Below are 18,405 nucleotides of genomic sequence, written 5' to 3' on the forward strand. Positions count from 1 at the left end.
TATATATATATATATATATATTATCTTTTTTTTATTTATCAAAATTAATAAGTAAAAAAGAAAAATTGAACAAGTTATTAGAAACAAAAAAAAAATATGTAAAGTAAAAGTAATACTTATTAATTATAATCAAATTAAAAAAATACTTTGTATTCAAACACATCACATATTGATTTGATGCCAAGTGATCAACTTTAAGCACAGTACTCATGTCAACCAAGGTGTATATGAATCTGTTTCAATTTTGAATGAAGTTGATTGAAAAAATACAGACTTCTCTATGGAGAACTAGAATTTCGATATGATAGTGAATTGCCCGTAATTCAAACCCGAAACTAGTCGAATGGAGTAGATAAGTTCCTTGTCAATAAAATCTGCTCGGGAAAGAATAAATTGAAATGGATTCGAAACCGTATCGAAGCAATGATATCTCAGAGCCTAACATTTACAGAAGAAGTCTTCATTTTTCCAATATTTTTTTTAATGTACTACTGAAAAAATGTATCAGTGTAATCGATACACTAATATAAAGTGAATCGATATAACTTCAAGCAAACAAATTCAAACCAAAACTTAAAAAATCATTATGTATTGTACTACATGATATATATTTGCTCGAGAAGGGGACTACTTGATTTGTCTGTGTCATTCTAAGCACAGGGATCATGTTAACCACTATATCGTTCTAATTTTATCAGATGTCCGAGAAGTAACGGGAGAACCTGTACATTTCATCAAGACTTGCATTGTGACCTTCTTGAACAAGAAAGGAAATGAATGGACTCTTGATCAGTTGTATCAGTTACTTACAGAAAAAATGCTGTCAAATTGCAGAAACTACATGTATGTCAAGCTAAAAAGAGACCTAGTTTACAAAACTTAATCAGTGTACCTCTCAGCTAAAGCAGCCTTTGATGTATTAACAGATGTTTCATCTAAACATGTTCAGACAACTCTCTACTATAATTGGTGCTTTGACTCGAAAAATCTGAATTAACATCTTGACTAGGAAATGCCATCCTTCGAAAGAGTCTTATTTGTGCAGATTGCTCAGCAGAGTTATATATTGCACTTTCACCAACTTTCATTCCGTTTGTCAAATCAGACATTAGCATACTATCAAAAGCTCTCATGATCTGTGTAAGCATAAGCATGACGAGAATGTAATTGCCCTTCTGTTAAGGAAGACATGAGGTAGTTTGTGGATTAGTTTTCAAGTAAAGTAAATGAATTTTTACCTGTCCCATCCCTGGTCTCTTTGCAGCTGAGTGACGCACACAAGCTGCAGCAATCTCAATCATTTGAAACATCTCACTGTCAATGTAATTATTCCCAAGGCGAGGATCTGTCAACTGATCAAATTCCTCTTTTTCAAGTGCATTACCAAGCAAAGGTCGAGCCTGGAAGTAATCAAATTAAATGACAGTTACTGGGTCCTGCTCGACAAAATGAGAAGGGATATAAGATCTCTGCTGCTACTGTTATTGGTTTTTGGTTCTCCAATGATTAATTAAATGATAGTTGAGTTTTAAGTTTAGACTTGTCTTAGGATCTATGGTTTTAATAACATGAGCAAGCTGCAACGAAATCTAAGCAGACAACTTTTGTGGTGTTGCTTTAGTTGTTGCAAAAGCAACCTGACCTCAATGTTTCAGGTGCTAAATTGATATTACAGGACTGACTACATAATTCTCAATACTACCTGAAACCAAATCAAACCGTTGTATGATCGTATCACAAAATAGTGTATAAGAAATGAAGACAGAATCCTACAAGGAATCAATGTAAAAATAGTCTGCAATGGAAATACTAAAATATCAAGTTCATTTGATACGCTCAGCACTGAAATATCAGGTCCAGTGAGACTTCTATTTTTCTGACAGATTCAGCTATGCTGCTAAGTGCAACCGATATGTTGAATATAGACACCTAAGGGAATGAGAGAAGAGGGTTATCCCCAAATATATCCCGTGACAGTTCTATAAGACAAGGAAGAAGCATTATTCGCTCCGAATTTGCAAGAATAGCTGAAAGACCATAGAAGATAAGGTAAACTTTGGGCCTTTTCCTTGTAACGAACGAATAAATAAAAGCTTGAAGCTTTAGTAGATCGTATATAACATGATATGAGCTTCAAACTGTCCATGTTATGTTTTTTAATATTTAAAGTTCGGATCAACCTCACAGAGCCTAGCTCATTCTCTCTTGAGTCTTGAAAAAACCCACAACCCCTTGGGGTTATCCTGCACTTGGAAGAAGAAGTAGAAAAAGAAATTACTTTTCTAAATTACTTTAAGGACTGCAACATAGTAAACTAGTATATCCATTTGGTTGCTCTAATAGATTGAAAGCATACTGTTTAAAATCTTCAACAACAGGACTTACATGCTCTTTTAGTGTCATAGGTTGTAAGTGTTTATGCATTTTAATATCAAAATTTAAAGGCCAAAGTCATCTGCGGCCCCTTAAAGTTGTCCTCATTATTCATTTAGACACCTCAACTAGACCTAGTACCTATTGAACACCTCTACCATCCTAGAGTTGAACCGTCTAAGCATTTTTTTTATCATTTTTCATAAAGGGCGCGTGTTATTTAAGCTCCCCATGTGTATAGAATGACCATTTAACAACTATCACGTGTATACGATGTGCATTTGTAAATATTTTAATTAGGGAAAATTCTTAAATCATTTAACTTTGACACAACTTATATCTCTTCGTGATTTCTTCCAAATTGAAGCTCTCCATCTTACCGATTTAATTTGGATTCGTCGTGTTCGTGTTACGATCTTGAAGATTTCCTTGTGTAAGTTAGGATTCTTAATTTTTTTTACATGTTTTGTAAAATGAATTCCAAAAGGCTAGGGTTTTGTAAAAATATAGGGTTTGTGACTTTTGCGAATATTTTGTCCCTTCTTTACTATTACCCAGAAAATATGCTTTAAAGCTTTGTTTTTAAGTTGTTGTATGGGTTATATGAGTATATTCCGTTATCTTAAGCTAGGGTTTGTTTGATATTTTGTAGGGCTACCTAACAATTGACAATGGAGGAGCTTATATTTACAAAGATTTACCATGGTGGAATCTTATCCGAGATATATGTCCCTACTTATGTTGGAAATTGTGTGCCTGCACTCATGTATATTATTAAGGACTACTTTTTCATTTTGGAACTATTGTACTATACTAAAGAATTGGGGTATGAAACAGTGGAGGCTTTTATGTCAAGGATTTATTGAATAAACAATGGGTCCTAATTACAACTGACCAACATCTAATTAAAGACTTAAAACATGATGACACTTTTAAAGTATTTGTATGTCATGTATTAGATGAACCCTTACTTGACACTGAGGGACCTAGAGGCTATCTAACTAATGTTGGTGGTGGAGGTGTTGACCTTGACCTTGGTGAAGAGGGTGAGGCTGAAACTGAGGGAGAGGATGAGGATGTTAACCTAGGTGGAGAAGGTGAGGATGTTGACCTAGGTGGAGAAGGTGAGGATGTTAACCTTGGTGGTGAGGGTAAGGTTGTTAACCTTGGTGGTGAGGGTGTTGATGTTAACATTGGTGAAGAGGGTGGGGATGAGGTCGTTAACCTAGGTGGAGAGGGTGAATCTGATTTCTTGAGTAGTGATTCAGACCTAGATATACCTTCAGAAGGTGGTTTTGATATTGATGAGGAGTTGAGAGCTTTTAGATAAGAAAGAAGAAACAAAAAATAGAGAAAGGCTACTGAATATGAAGAAATACCAATTAGAGGTTTAGATAGAGGCTTTGAGGATATTGAAAAAAATAAAACTGATAAATATGTAGGAAAATTGGGTGGAGATGAGGATTATATTGATAGCTCTGACTGTTGGAGTGATGAACAACTAGATGTGGATATGTTAGGGGAGTAGATATAACTGCTATAAGGAGAAGCAAAAAAGTTGGTATGACGAAGATTGTGAAGTGTCAATATTTGAGCTTGGAATGGTCTTTGAGGGTGCAAATCAGTTCAGGAAAGCAGTGACAGATTATGCTGTAGAGTATAGGAGGCAGATAAAGTTAAGATCTAATGAAAAACATAGAGTGAGGATAAAGTGCAAAAATCCTACCGTAAGTGGTTGCCATTGACAGGGACTCGGGTGATTTCTTAAGCATATAACAACCAATTTTTGAACTTTACCCCCACTCTATGTTTTTCATGAGGTTTTAACTTTATTTGCCGCCTCTACTCTACAACATAATCTGCCACTGCTTTCCTGAACTGATTTGCATCTTCAAACATTATACCAAACTCAAATATTTACACTTCACAATCTTCATCATACCTAACTTTTTTGTTTTTCCTTCTAGCAGGTATATCTACTCCCCTAACAGCATCCACATCTAGTTTTCATCACTATCATCACTCCAACGTCAGAGCTATCAATATGATCCTCATCTCCACCCAATTTTCCTGCATATTTGTCAATCTTATTTTTCCCAATATGCTCAAAGCCTCTATCTATACCACCAGCCTCTCCAACTGGTATTTCTTCATATTCCGTATTCTCTGTATTTTGTTACTTCTTTTTTGTCTAAAAGCTCTCGACTCCTCATCAATATCTGAACCATCTTCTGGAAGTATATTTAAATCTGAATCACTACTCAAGAAATCAGATTCACCCTCTCCACCTAGGTGAACATCCTCATCCTCACCCTCTTCACCAATGTTAACATCAACACCCTCACCACCAAGGTTAACAGCCTCATCCTCTCCACCTAGGTCAACACCCCCACCTTCTCCACCTAGGTTAACATCCTCATCCTCTCCACCAAAGTTAACAGTCTCACCCTGTTCACCAAGGTCAACATCAACACCTTTACCACCAATATTAGTTAGATGGCCACTAGGTCCCTCAGTGTCAAGTAAGGGTTCATCTAATATATGACAGGCAACTACTTCAAAAGTGTCCTAATGTTTTAAGTCTTTAAATAGATGTTGGTCAGTTCTAATTAGGACCCATTGTTTATTCAATAAATCCTTGACATAAAGGCCTCCAACAGTTTCATACCCCAATTCCTTAGTATAGTTTCATACCCCAATTCCTTAGTATAATACAGTAGTTCCAAAATGGAAAAGTGGTCCTTAATAATGTACCTGTGTGTTTCCAACATAAGTAGGGACATATATCTCGAATAACATTCCACCATGGTAAATCTTTGTAAATGGAATCTCCTTCATGGTCAATTGTTAGGTAGCCCTACAAAATATCAAACAAACTCTAGCTTAAGATAACGGAATATACTCATATAACCCATACAACAACTAAAAGAAAAATATTTAAAGAATATTTTCTGGGTAAATAGTAAAGAAGGGACAGAGTATTTGCAAAAATTATACCCTATATTTTTACAAAACTCTAGCTTTTGGAATTCATTTTACAAAACATGTGAAAAAACATTATCAATCCTAACTTACACAAGGAAATCTTCAAGCTTGTAACACGTTCATGACGAATCCAACTTCAATCTGGAGGAAATCGCGAAGATGGAGAGCTTCAATTTGGAAGAAATCGCGAAGAGAGAGAGTGAAGTTTTATCAAAGTTAACGATTTAGGAATTCCCCAATTAAGACATTTACAAATACACTTCGGATACACGTGATAGTTGTTAAATGGTCATTCTATACACGTGGGGAGCTTAAATACACGCACCACACAATTTATGAAAAATGATAAAAGAAAATGCTTAGACGGTTCAAATCTGGGGTGGTAGAGGTGTTCAATAGGTACTAGGCCTAGTTGAGGTGTCTAAATGAATAATGAGAACATTAAGGGGTTGCAAATGACTTTGGCATTGTAAATATAATCTCTTTCATGGTCAATTGTTAGGTAGCCCTACAGAAATATCAAACAAAACCCTAGCTTAAGATAACGGAACATACTCAGATAACCCAAACAAAAACTAAAAGCCAAAGCTTTAAAGCATATTTTCTGGGTAATAGTAAAGAAGGGACAGAATATTGCAAAAATCACAAACCCTCTATTTTTACAAAACCCTAGTCTTTTGGAATTCATTTAACAAAACATGTAAAAAAAACATTAGCAATCCTAACGTACACAAGGAAATATTCAAGATCGTAACACGAACACGAAGAATCCAACTTCAATCTGGAGGAAATCGCGAAGATGGAGAGCTTCTATTTGGAAGAAATCACGAAGAGAGAGAAGTTTTGTCAAAGTTAACGATTTAGGAATTTTCCCCAATTAAGACATTTACAAATACGCGTTGGATACACGCGGTAGTTGTTAAATGGTCATTCTATACGCGTTGAATACACGTGCGGAGCTTAAATACACGCACCACACAGTTTATGAAAAGTGATAAAAAAAATGCTTAGATGAACCAAGGGTAGAGGTGTTCAATAGATACTAGGTCTTGTTGAGATGCCTAAATAAATAATGAGGACAACTTTAAGGGGCCACATATGACTTTGGCCAAATAAAAATATTAAACCATCATTGGCCACAGGCACTGTCCTCATAATATTTATCAATGAAACAATTCTTATGACTCACAAATTCCAGTTACGAGATTAATTCACACATGTCTGTCATTTGTCATATTATTTTCCAGAAAAAAGACATTCTTTTGATCGATCAGTCATCATATCTATCGTGTCCAGGAGCTACACAAATTACAGAGTCCTTAACCATCACAATATAGTTGATAGGAAATAATTAAAGGAATGTATTGAGCAGCAGTTACGTCACATACTCACATCCACTTTATCTAAAGATGCCCACACCAACATAGAGCTAACTTAGTACAATTAATGAAGCAGAAAGTCACAAATAATATGAGTGGATTTAACATTCTCCTGAACAAAGACTTTACATCTTACACCTTTACTTTTAGCTAAAAGGTTGATCATACAAGACTGAAATGAACCAATTCAAAGTATTTCAAAATAATACCTAAATCAAAAGGATTTAGAACATGCAAGGATAACTTGATATTCAAAACATAAGTTCAAGGTGTGCAGAATAACAATTAGTATGTATTTGGATTCAAACAAATCATTAAAAATTATGGAATTTTTTTCTAAAACTTGTAAGCACCTATTGACTAATCTTGTTAGTGCCCAAACAACTAAAACATTCCCTCTCCCATTGTGTCATGTAGTTCCAGAAAGATTGGGATGAAGTTCCAGCAACAGATACGTAAAAACTTCAACCAATCTTCCACATTTTCTTGCTCTCTCATATCTCAACAAAAAGGATTTTAGAGCAGTCCAGAACTTCAGGTACTTGCATTTAATACCTGTTTTAAGTTATGCCTTAGAACCTAAAATTTACCTGATTTATCTCATTCCATGATACACGATTTGGTCCCAGTTAATCAATCATACAAATTCTTTATGTATAGTTTTCAATTTTTCAAAACATGTGTCACATCAATCTCATACTCAAGACATAGGCATGGTCAAACCAAGGAAACAGAACTCTCTTAGAGCTGCAACTAAAGGCCTGCTGTAGAGTAATTATGGTGTTTTTTTTCAAACAACAGCTATCAAATTTATGAAGTGAGAAAAATGATGAGGGACTACAATACTCTGATTCAATTTCTCATAGAAGGTGTAAAAGTGATGATGAAAGAGATCACACGCCACTATGGACTTAAGAGCAAAAGAAAAAGAGGTTGGCTACAAACATACCCACTCAACTAGACTTTCCTCCCCTAAAGGCTGAGATGCATCCACAGACTTCCGTCCAGTAATTAGCTCCAGAAGCACAACTCCAAAAGAAAATACATCGGATTTTTCAGTCAGCTTTCCACTGGATGCATATTCAGGGGCCATGTATCTAAATCCAAACCAAGAAATTAGAGTAAACATGGGCAGTAAAAATATGGCAGTATATTTTCTTATGCTCCGTTTGATGAAAATGCTGGAAGAGATCCCTACCCAAACGTGCCCATTACACGTGTTGTAACATGACTTTTTGCATCCTGAGCTAATTTAGCTAATCCAAAATCAGCAACCTATGAAAAGTGAAACGATTGTAAAAGGCAGTCTACAAGAAAAACAATGCAAAATAAAGGAGTTTTAAGGAATTAGACATACACGAGCATCAAAGTTGTTATCCAAAAGAATGTTAGATGACTTAATATCTCTGTGAATGATGCGAGGACAACCTGCCATCACAACCAATAGAAATGAATAAACCAAAAGAAGCAAGAACAAATATCATATTAGAAATACTTAAACTCACTTCAAAGACTGAATTTTGGGAACATTTCATGTCATCTTTCAGCGATACTTATTTAGCTGAAGACCAATAATAGGTCAAATAACAAGACCAAACAGAATATGTAGTCACATATCACACCATTCTGGCAACTTTTCCAAGTCTGGTCAATATATTTCTTATAAGATAGAATTCATTTGTGACTGAACATATACCACACCATAACAGTCACCTTCCTGAGTATCTTCAATATAATTCTTATATGATAGAATTCATTAGTGAGTGGCACTCCAATCATGTCATAAGGAGAAAGCATTTCATTGTTTGTATTTGCATGCTTGCTGATCAAGATTGTTCAAGATATTTTAGTAATTTCTCAACACAAATAGGTGATGCCTAATTTGTGGTCAGTCATTAGGTAAGTATTTTATTATCCTGTTCATCCTGAGAAGAAATCAAATGAAGAAACATGGACAACTCATAAGGTAAGTAAGAGAACAGTAATTACAATCTTCATGCAGATAAGCTATTCCACGGGCTGCACCAACAGCAATCTTAACACGTGTTGCCCAATCCATAACAGGTCTTCCCTGCTCTGAAAATTTGTAAATTGCAAGTATTAACAGCTAGCTTTAGTTACCAAATGCCAAAAGTGAATGTTGAAATCTGAAAAGTTCCATATTTACCATGGAGATGGAAGTAAAGGGTGTCATTGGAGACATAGTCATATACAAGGAGCCTTCCATTCTCATAAATGCAATAACCTACAAGTGAAACCAAGTGTCGATGATGTATTCGGCTAATGATTTCAACTTCAGCTCTGAATTCACGTTCCCCCTGGCTCCCATAAATATTAAGCTTCTTTACTGCTATATCTCTCCCATTTGCTAGGCATCCCTTGTACACGGAACCAAATCCACCCTCGCCCAATAGATTATGCTCTGAAAATTCATTAGTAGCTTCAAGTAGTTCTTGATAAGTAAACCATGGCTTTGAATGACCTAATCCACCAGCTTTTCCTGTTGTGTTCGCAATATTGGATCCAGCTCCATTTCCAATCTCAGTTTTTGATTCTCGTAACTTTAATGAGGCAGAACCTGAATTGTATTTCCACATCTACTCAGATTGCATTTGAAAAGATCTGAATGACTTATAGATAACACAAATGGTGCTTGCAGGACCTAAAACATGGATTAACACACTTAAACAATGATTTGACAGCATCCAAACAATACCTGATTTTGGAGAGGAGATCAGAGTTGTTGGCAAGACATAACCACCACTCAGGCCTGAATCTTTTTTCTTTCGCTTCCATATGCACCATCCTGCTGCTCCAACAATACCAAGCAACAGAAACACAAGTATGATGCCAATTGCAACGGACCCTCCAGTACCAATGCCTCCATCCCCTATATCCTTTGATTTGACTGCTGAACTATTACTGGATGTAGTAGTGTTGCCTGAAGGAAATGATGGTGAAGGAGGAGTAAGAGAAGGTTGTGCACCATTGGTGGATTGAGGTGGTGATGAGTTTGCAGGGGGTGAACTAGAAGATGCTGAATTAATAGGAGGTAATGCATCTGGTGAAGGGGGTGAATTTTTGGGAGGGACTAAGGCTGGGGAATCTGGAGTATTTCGCGGTTGCTTGGATGGAGGTGCATTTGCAGGTGGCTTGGATGATGGTGGTGACCTTTTAGGAGGTTCAGGAGATGGATTCCCCGGTGATCGTGGTGCTGGAGGAGTTCTTGGATTTTGCACAGGTGGTGGAGGTGACAATGCAGGGGGCCGTATTGATGAATGAGGAGGCGACAATGCAGGGGGGTGCGTCGATGGTGGTGGAGGTGAACTTGCAGGACGAGTTGGTTCTGGTTGAGGTGGTAATGGGGGTGGACTACTTGGTGTGCTAGATGATGGAGGTTCTGTTGGACTAGCAGGTGGAGTAGAAGATGGAGGTGGTGTTAAGCTGCTAGCAGGTGGACCAGACGGTGTAGGCGGAGGACTAATAATTGGAGGAGCAGATTCTGCAGGAGGTGTTGGAGTAGAAATCGGTGGTTGTGGTTGTGGAGATGAGGCTGGAGGAGGCAATGTTATATTTGTTGGAGGAGGAGGGGATTGTGGCAGTGGTGATGTTGCTACAAGAGGAGCAGATTGCGGAGATGCAATCGAAGATGAGTTTTCATTGGGCTGATATATAGGTGCTGGAGAATTCAAAGCAATTGGTGGAGCTGCAAATGGTGTAGAAGAACTTAGAGGGGGTGAAACAATTGACATCTCCAATTCTCACCACCACCAAATACTAACTAAAATTTACACCATTCAATAAACACTACTATCAATATCTGCAAACATCATTGATATGACAACAGTCCAAGAACTCTACTACTTTCTCTATAATCGATATTTCCAAATCAAGATCCCTAATAACAATAACAACAACAACAACAACAAACCTAGTGCGTTCCCACGAGTGGGGTCTGCGGAGGATAGAGTGTACGTAGCAAATCACTTCCTCTTATTCTACAATTAGCATTCACAACAATTCCCGTCCAAAAAACTTACATCAATTAAACTCCACTATCTAAGTTAAAAACAAAAACAAGATTCAATCTTTCTCCACAATACTCAAAACCTTGGCTTTATATCCTAAGTAGAACTCAGCTGCAAATTTCAAACACTTTATCAAACAAACCACCACAAGCTAACTAAATTTACACCATTCACTATATAGTATCAAAATCTCAACAACACTTGCTCTCAAATTGATTATTTTTTTTCCAATCAAGATCCCCTTAGGCCTCTTTACTCTACAACTCACCTCCACAATACTTACAGCAATTACACTCCACTACCAACCTAAAAACAATAACAAAGATTCAATCTTTTCCCAAAATATGTTGGTTCAGACTGTAACCAGCCCTCATCTGCTGAAACAAGCAACCAATAAGGAAAAAAAAAGATACCCAAATCACCAAAAAGAATTATCCAAAACCCCAAGTACCCAAATGCAAGATTTTCTAGTAGATAATAAAGAAGTTGTGCTTTCAAACGAAAACCCTCTTTTAACAAAGGCCCATAAAATTGATTCCAATTGTCAAGAACAAAAAAGCATGAGAATTTGAGCCAATCTTGAAATAAACAGAATGAAAAAAGCAACTTCTTTTGGTGACCTTAGAAAAAGATTAATGGAAATGGGGTGTGAGAAATCATAGCATGGTACTAACTACAACACTGAAAATGACCTTAATAAAGAAAAAAAAGAAGAGAATTTTAATAGTAGTATGAAATGTATGAGGGGAATATGTGTGTTTTTCAGTAGTGTTGTCTTTTAGTGATTGTTGGTTATTTGGACTTGACAATATTGAAATTGCTAGCTGGATTCTTATAACGTCAAATTCAGTGTAAAAAATTCGTCCAAGGTTGAGCAACACACATTATTTTAGTACTACTTGAAGTAAAATTCGACTCTATCGAGTTCGAAATCCAAAGTCATTATTCTAATAAGTAATTAAAAGAGATTTAGTGAAAGCAAAAAAATAATTATGTAATATTATAAATGTTTTTCATCAGTCTTATAAATTGTATACTTTAATATATAAATAAACTACTTTTACATCCGGTAAAGTGTAACTATTTTTTAAGCTTAATAAAGTGGAAGAAAAAATTATGTTAAAAAAAAGAATTTTTTTTCTTACAAATATGTTTTTTTAAAATTGTGTATAGTATTATTATTTTGTGCATGTTTTTTTTTGGGGGGAGGGGGGAAGGGGCGTATTACTTTTTAAATTATATACCATATTATTATTTTTGTATATTGTATTTTTTTCTAGGGCGCATGTTATTGTTATTTTAATTTATATATAATTATTATTTTTGTGAATGTATTTGTTTTTTAAAGGAAAAGTGAAAAATTCTGTTTATAAATAACCTGAAAAATATTCTTGTTTGTAAAGTTAAGGTGTAAAAATTAGTGTCGTTATAAATATACATGTTATTAGACTAACAGAAAATGTTTGAAATATTATTGTATAAAAAAGAATTTTTTTTTTGCCACTAAATTTCGAATTCGATTCTATCCTCATCAAGGTACTCCCTCCCTCCCCTCCTCATCAATTTTGTAATTCAAACTCTAATATATATTTAATCGAATTTCAACATAAATACTGAATATTAAATAATAATAATAATAAGCAGATGGTCACTTTCTCAAGAAACTTTGAGTGGACACGTAAATCATGATCTTGGTTAGGTTAGTGCAATATATGTGGTCTTTTAAGAAGCATTTTCTCAATGGAAATATTTGTGGGTTTACGTCTTATCTGGTATTACGGTTAAAAATTGTTTATTTATAAAAATAAAAGATAATTTTTTAGAAAAATATTTTTTTTAAAATGTAATTGTGTTCGATTTATTCATTTAAAATGCTTTTGATAAGCTGAATATGTTTACCAATTTTTAAAAAAAATATTTTTGAGAGTCAAATTATGATAAATGACAAATATCAATGCATTTTTAATATTTAAATTATTTTAAATTAAATTTTTATTTTTATTACATTCTTCTCTCAAAATCCAAGAAAACTAAAAAAAAGTGCAAGAAATAATTAATTTAAGCTCCAAAATGTTTTCACTTAGTAAGAGATAAATGATCATGGTTACATGTTAATTATACATCAAGTATTTCTCTGAGAGAAAACTCCATATCCCTTTTTTAATTGTTAATAACATATTATTATTATTATTATTATTATTATTATTATTAATACTATTATTATTAATACTATTATTATTAATACTTATAATTGACATGTTCCAACTACAATTATTTGCTAATCAACCTTTGTATCTTCGACCCTTTTAGTTGTTCATTTCAGACAAAACAACTTGGTTAATTATTTCCATTTAATTAAAAGCAAAAGGTGAAGTAGGATTACCATTTAAAAGGGATCCTAGGTGCTTTCTACTTTATTAATCTTGTTTCTTAAATAATTTGGTTGAAAATACGTTATCTCAAACTTAATTTTAAAATAAATTATTTTGAAATAAATAATTTTATTATATATTATGTAAGAACTTGTCCATCATAAAATATAAATGATGAAATAAATAATTTTAAGACGGTCTAATATTTCTAGTCAAATACATAATAAAATACTCATATATTTTATTTTAAAATTATTATATTTTACGTTTCACGTCTAATTATCATTTGAAAATAATCTTATTTATCTAATTTTGTCATAAAAAGAGTGTGTAGAGATATATACAACCATGTGCTATATTTGCCTAGAGATTCCATTTTTGGGGGTTCTATTCTATAAATTCGTATTAGGTAACTATACACCATGTAAATTTCTTCAATTTATTTATTTATTTTTTTTAAAAAAAAAGAAGAATTCTTCAACTAATATATACACTTTTTGTCGTTTTATACTATAAAAATTTTGGGACAAATTTAAGATTTAAAATTAAATTACTTCAGCCTTCAGGTTGTTGGACTAAATGTATTGAACTTCTGAAATTAAAGTTTTATATCAAAAGTCTTGAGTTTAATTAAATTGTATATCGTATGATATTTTACATTTGTGTGGATTTATCCATAGAACGTACATTCTACAAGTATATTATATAGAGAGATGGACTTAGAATTTAGTTTTAGAGTTCTGAATTTTATAAGGATAATTTCAAGTATTAATCTGTTTTATAAACTTAATACTTATATATATATTTAATAAATTTCTTAATACATATATACTATTTAAACAAAAGCTGTTAGATAAATTTTAAAATCCTAAACACAATTTTAGAGCTTAACTAAGTGATTTAAGGAATTCAAAATTCACTTTAAAGTTCCAGCTCAAATTCTAAGCATCACAGGATGTTCATCCGAAATTCCTTTGCGGTTAAATTATATTTGTTGAATGCCTTGAATCGGACCCGTTACAAACAGAAAGGACGGGGGTATACAATGTTGTTGTAGGGCCCTTAATTATCTGTCAATTCTGTATGTTGGGCCCAAGCCTGTTAGGGCAAAACTTAGCACTATATATAGACGCTATGACAAACCCTATTCTGTAATTCTGTTCTTGCCTCTCCTTAATAAAACTGCTCTCCCTCTTCCCGTGGACGTAGCCAATTTATTGGTGAACCACGTAAATCTGTTGTCTTGTTTTTCACGTTTATATTTTCTCGTATTATCTCGAATTCCGCATAACAATATTGTTAGTGTATAAAGTTATAATTATTTTTTACATATATTAAATTGTACATATGTTACACTTTAATTAGGTTAATTCTTAAAAACAAACATTATGGAGCTTTTCTATAATAAATTACAAATCAAATGTCAATTATTTCCAAATATAATAAAACGAATTAACCAATTTAGCTAGTTGGTTGAGATTTGTTCCTCGATTAACTAAAAGACATACTCTGATTAGAATCTCAATTAAGTGATACTAATAATTCAGAAATATTTAATTATTTAATTAAGAATGATGACTTTGTGTAACGCAAAATAAATTATTTTATTAATAGTATAGATATTACGTGAGGTACAACACACAATGCTAAAAGTACAATCTCAATTATTAGTTTTAAAATGTCCCATGAAAATGACAAATCATTACGACAACTATTGTCTCATATTAAGAGGAACCCGTGAAATTTAGGTGCTTGGTGAGTTGGATGCTTTTCTTTTTGTTTTTATGTATAATGATTTAATTTATTGGTTATCCAATATTAATAAGTATTTGTTGACTCGATTCGACTTAGCGATTATTTGTTAGTTATTAGCCAAATTATTTATTTATTCGATAAAAAAAGTTGAAAAAAGAAAAAAAAATAGCTTTTATATGTGTATTCTACTAGCAACTTTTCATTCAGTAATTTGAACTTATCAGATGTCATCATCACTGCCAATGGGAATCATGATTGGTAGGCGATGGTATATGACAAAATCAAAATTTTTACTAAAAAAGTTCAATAAATATAAAAAGTAATTTTGGTTATATACATATATAATATAATTTTTCGATAAAATGATACTCTTACAAATTAAAATTTTTACTAAAAAAGTTCAATAAATATAAAAAGTAATTTTGGTTATATACATATATAATATAATTTTTCGATAAAATGATACTCTTGCTCCGTCCATAATGATGATAATGATAATTGAGATGAACAGCGAATGAGACACATATCATCTTCTTTTATCTCTCTCTCTATGTGTTATTATATACAGAGAAAGATGAAGAGCCTTAACATCACGGACGGAGCTATAGTTACTCTAAAATGTCATTGGACACTTTTCGTCGAAAAATTTCATTATATATAAAGGCTAAATCTTACTTTACATTGATATATTAAGTATTTTAAACACTCTCAAAAATAATAATGAGCCGTAGCTCACTGATAAAAGTGTGCCCAACGTGTATACAATACCTGAGTTCAAATCTTTGCATCAATATTTTGTACTTCATTTAATATGGTTTGTTTTAAAACAATTAATTATTAGAAAAGGGGATATCTTGTTGTGTATTGACTAGTAGCTCAGTGGCAATAGTATGCACAAGTTTGTTTGCCATTGAGATTCAATTCCCCATGGTTACATCTTTTTTTTATTTTGGCTTTTGTCACCTAAGGTAACTAGATATAATCAGATTTTTTTAAAATTTTTTAAAAATGTACTAATCAGTTATCTTTTTATTAAATGTATTTAATTTAAATAAGAAAAATGTTATTTTCCATTTTAAAATTGGTCCCTTTTTTTAAATTAATTATTTAAAATTATTTAAAATTTAAGTTTTATTTTTAATAATATGCTATAACTTGTTATATTAAATATTATATATTCAAAGACAAACTCTAATGCTATAGAATTTGAGAATATTATTATAAAATATGCTATATACCTAATTTTTACATATTATTGCCCGATAGAAGTGAATGGCAAATTAGCCATCATAGATTATATGATGATATGTCTAATAAGTATATAATTTTGTGGGTTTTAGAAAGGACTCGATGGGAGAGACATATTGTTCATTTACCATCACAAGAGATGATCAGAGGGATAAGAATTTGTAAACATACAATAATTTTGTGGGAATATTGTGTTTGTTGGTGATTATAGGAGGAAAAAACCAAATGAATTATCCTCTCTTTATTAGTTGAAAAATATTTACATTGTCTTATGAGCTAAAAAATTTATTCTTAAGAGCAAAGCCTCTTTCCATTCTCTGGATTTTCAAATTGTTAGATTTTTCTTCAGAGAAAAGAGGTTTATGTCCCTCCTTATTAAGCGGTATATTTAATGAATTATTTAGTGTTATTATTTGGTAATGAGAATTAATCACTTTTTTAAAAAAATGTATTTTGAATCATTGTTTATGTAGCCAACTCGGAGTTAAATTATTTTCATGCTCTCATTTCTTTTTTTAACCGAAAAATGTACTTCGGGAATTACAAATAAAGTAAAAGGTATTGAAATTTATGACAACTTTTTGATTTTTTTTTTCATATGACATGATTAAATTTTAAGATTAGAAAATATTTTGATTCACGGTACATACTTTTAACTTAAGACTATAAAATTAAAAAGTCTTCTTTAATTTACTTTCAGCTTCGTGTTATGTCAAAATAAGATAACTAAATAAAACAAAAAGAGTATGACTTAATGACAAGAATAATATTTTATATTTATGGAAAAAAGATAAATATACCCTTGCACTATCATAAATGGTATGCAGATACCATTCGTTATATTTTTGGGATATTGGTGCCCCTTCCGTCTAAAAATTAAAGCATATACTGCATCAAAAATGTTCATTTAGCGGCAATTAATTCTTAATTGCCACTAAATATATATTTTTAGCAACAATTAACACTCTTTGTGTATGTCCCTAAAACCTTTAACGACATTGGTTCTAATGTCACTTAGTTACTGCCGGTAATGATTTTAGCACTTTTTATTAATGTCAATATTTAATGCCGCCAAAAGTAGTTTTTGTTGTAGTGATATATACCATTTATACTTTTGGGACACTGGTGCCCCTGCTGTCCAAAAATCAGAGTATATATATACCCTTTATACTAATGGACATACACGTGTCATAATCTTATCCACATATAAAGGCGTATCCAGAATTTCAGCTAGATGGGTGCACAATTACAAAAAACTGTATCTTAAATATAAATTTGATCGATTTGATTTTTTGGTCTTAATATGAACCATTAAATTTTAAACTTATAGGTCCAAAATGTATAATATTATCAATTTTAAATTTCAATATACATTTGATTCAATTACATAAAAAAATTTATAGTGCTAAAATTTTTAGAAATTTTCAATGTAACAGACTTGAAAATTTTGAAAGATTAAAGGAAAAAAAGCAAAATTAGTTAAAACGTCAAAAGTGTAACTGATAACCACTTGGAGAGGTGTTACTCAAAAAGACAAGATAGATATAAGATTAAAATTTTTATCCTCACTTAGATTTGCATTCAATGATCATCATATTATTATATGATACTTTAGATAGGTGCACTCAATCATTACCGTATTAGTATATGTTACTTTGAACATGAATTCACACATTATATTTAAATATTTTTTAAAAATGACACTACTATATATGATCTAGAGAGGAGAGCACTGGTTCACGTGAACCCACAGCACCCCCTCTAGATACGCCTCTATCCACATACCCGCCATTTATTTTAGATCATATATAACATTTATACTAACAAACATACATATGTCATAATTTTATCCACAAATCCGACATTTATTAAATATCGAATTGAAGGATAAGATTGCGCCATATATCCCTATTTAGTCTTCCGTTAGAGAAGAACATATATACTCTAGTTTTTAGACGACAAAGACATTAATGTACTAAATATAATGAAAAATATCTTGCATACTAAATACGAAAGTTTGAAATATACTTATCTTTTTTCCTGTATCATTGAATGAGTGTAAATATTTTCTTATGTAAAAAAGTTCAACATCAGATTTTTTATATCTCAAACTTATGTGTCACTTTTTTCTTTATATAATCAATAATCAAAAAGGATTTTAATCACAATTTTTATTTTTTTTTAAAAATACTTCTCATCAAATTAAACAGTACGTAAATAAACACGAAGAGGGCCACCCATATCCATAAAGCCACTTATTATATA

At 32.3% G+C, this 18,405-nt stretch overlaps 1 protein-coding gene across 12 annotated transcripts; it reads right to left on the reverse strand.

Annotated features, from left to right (window-relative positions):
- Positions 1-701: 701 nt before the first annotated feature.
- LOC107005723 (proline-rich receptor-like protein kinase PERK9) lies at positions 702-11,550 on the reverse strand. Of its 12 annotated transcripts, XR_003575044.1 has the most exons (10): positions 9,454-11,550; positions 8,905-9,315; positions 8,727-8,813; positions 8,095-8,165; positions 7,936-8,012; positions 7,687-7,834; positions 6,089-6,165; positions 2,181-2,243; positions 1,239-1,400; positions 998-1,136 (listed from the first exon to the last, which is right to left on the reverse strand). XR_003575044.1 is itself a non-coding variant. In XM_015204378.2 (8 exons), the coding sequence occupies exons 1-8, from the start codon at positions 10,487-10,489 to the stop codon at positions 936-938; spliced, it is 2,193 nt and encodes a 730-aa protein (XP_015059864.1). In that variant the 5' UTR covers positions 10,490-11,547; the 3' UTR covers positions 702-935. The 12 variants fall into 12 exon arrangements, 9 of the variants coding, with proteins under 9 accessions (XP_015059864.1, XP_015059877.1, XP_015059901.1 ...); XR_003575046.1 differs by lacking the exon at positions 6,089-6,165 and having other exon boundaries at positions 2,181-2,248; XR_003575045.1 differs by lacking the exon at positions 2,181-2,243.
- Between the last annotated feature and the right edge of the window lie 6,855 nt (positions 11,551-18,405).

This window comes from Solanum pennellii, chromosome 1 (genome assembly GCF_001406875.1).
Source record: "Solanum pennellii chromosome 1, SPENNV200".
Classification (NCBI taxonomy): Eukaryota; Viridiplantae; Streptophyta; class Magnoliopsida; order Solanales; family Solanaceae; genus Solanum; species Solanum pennellii.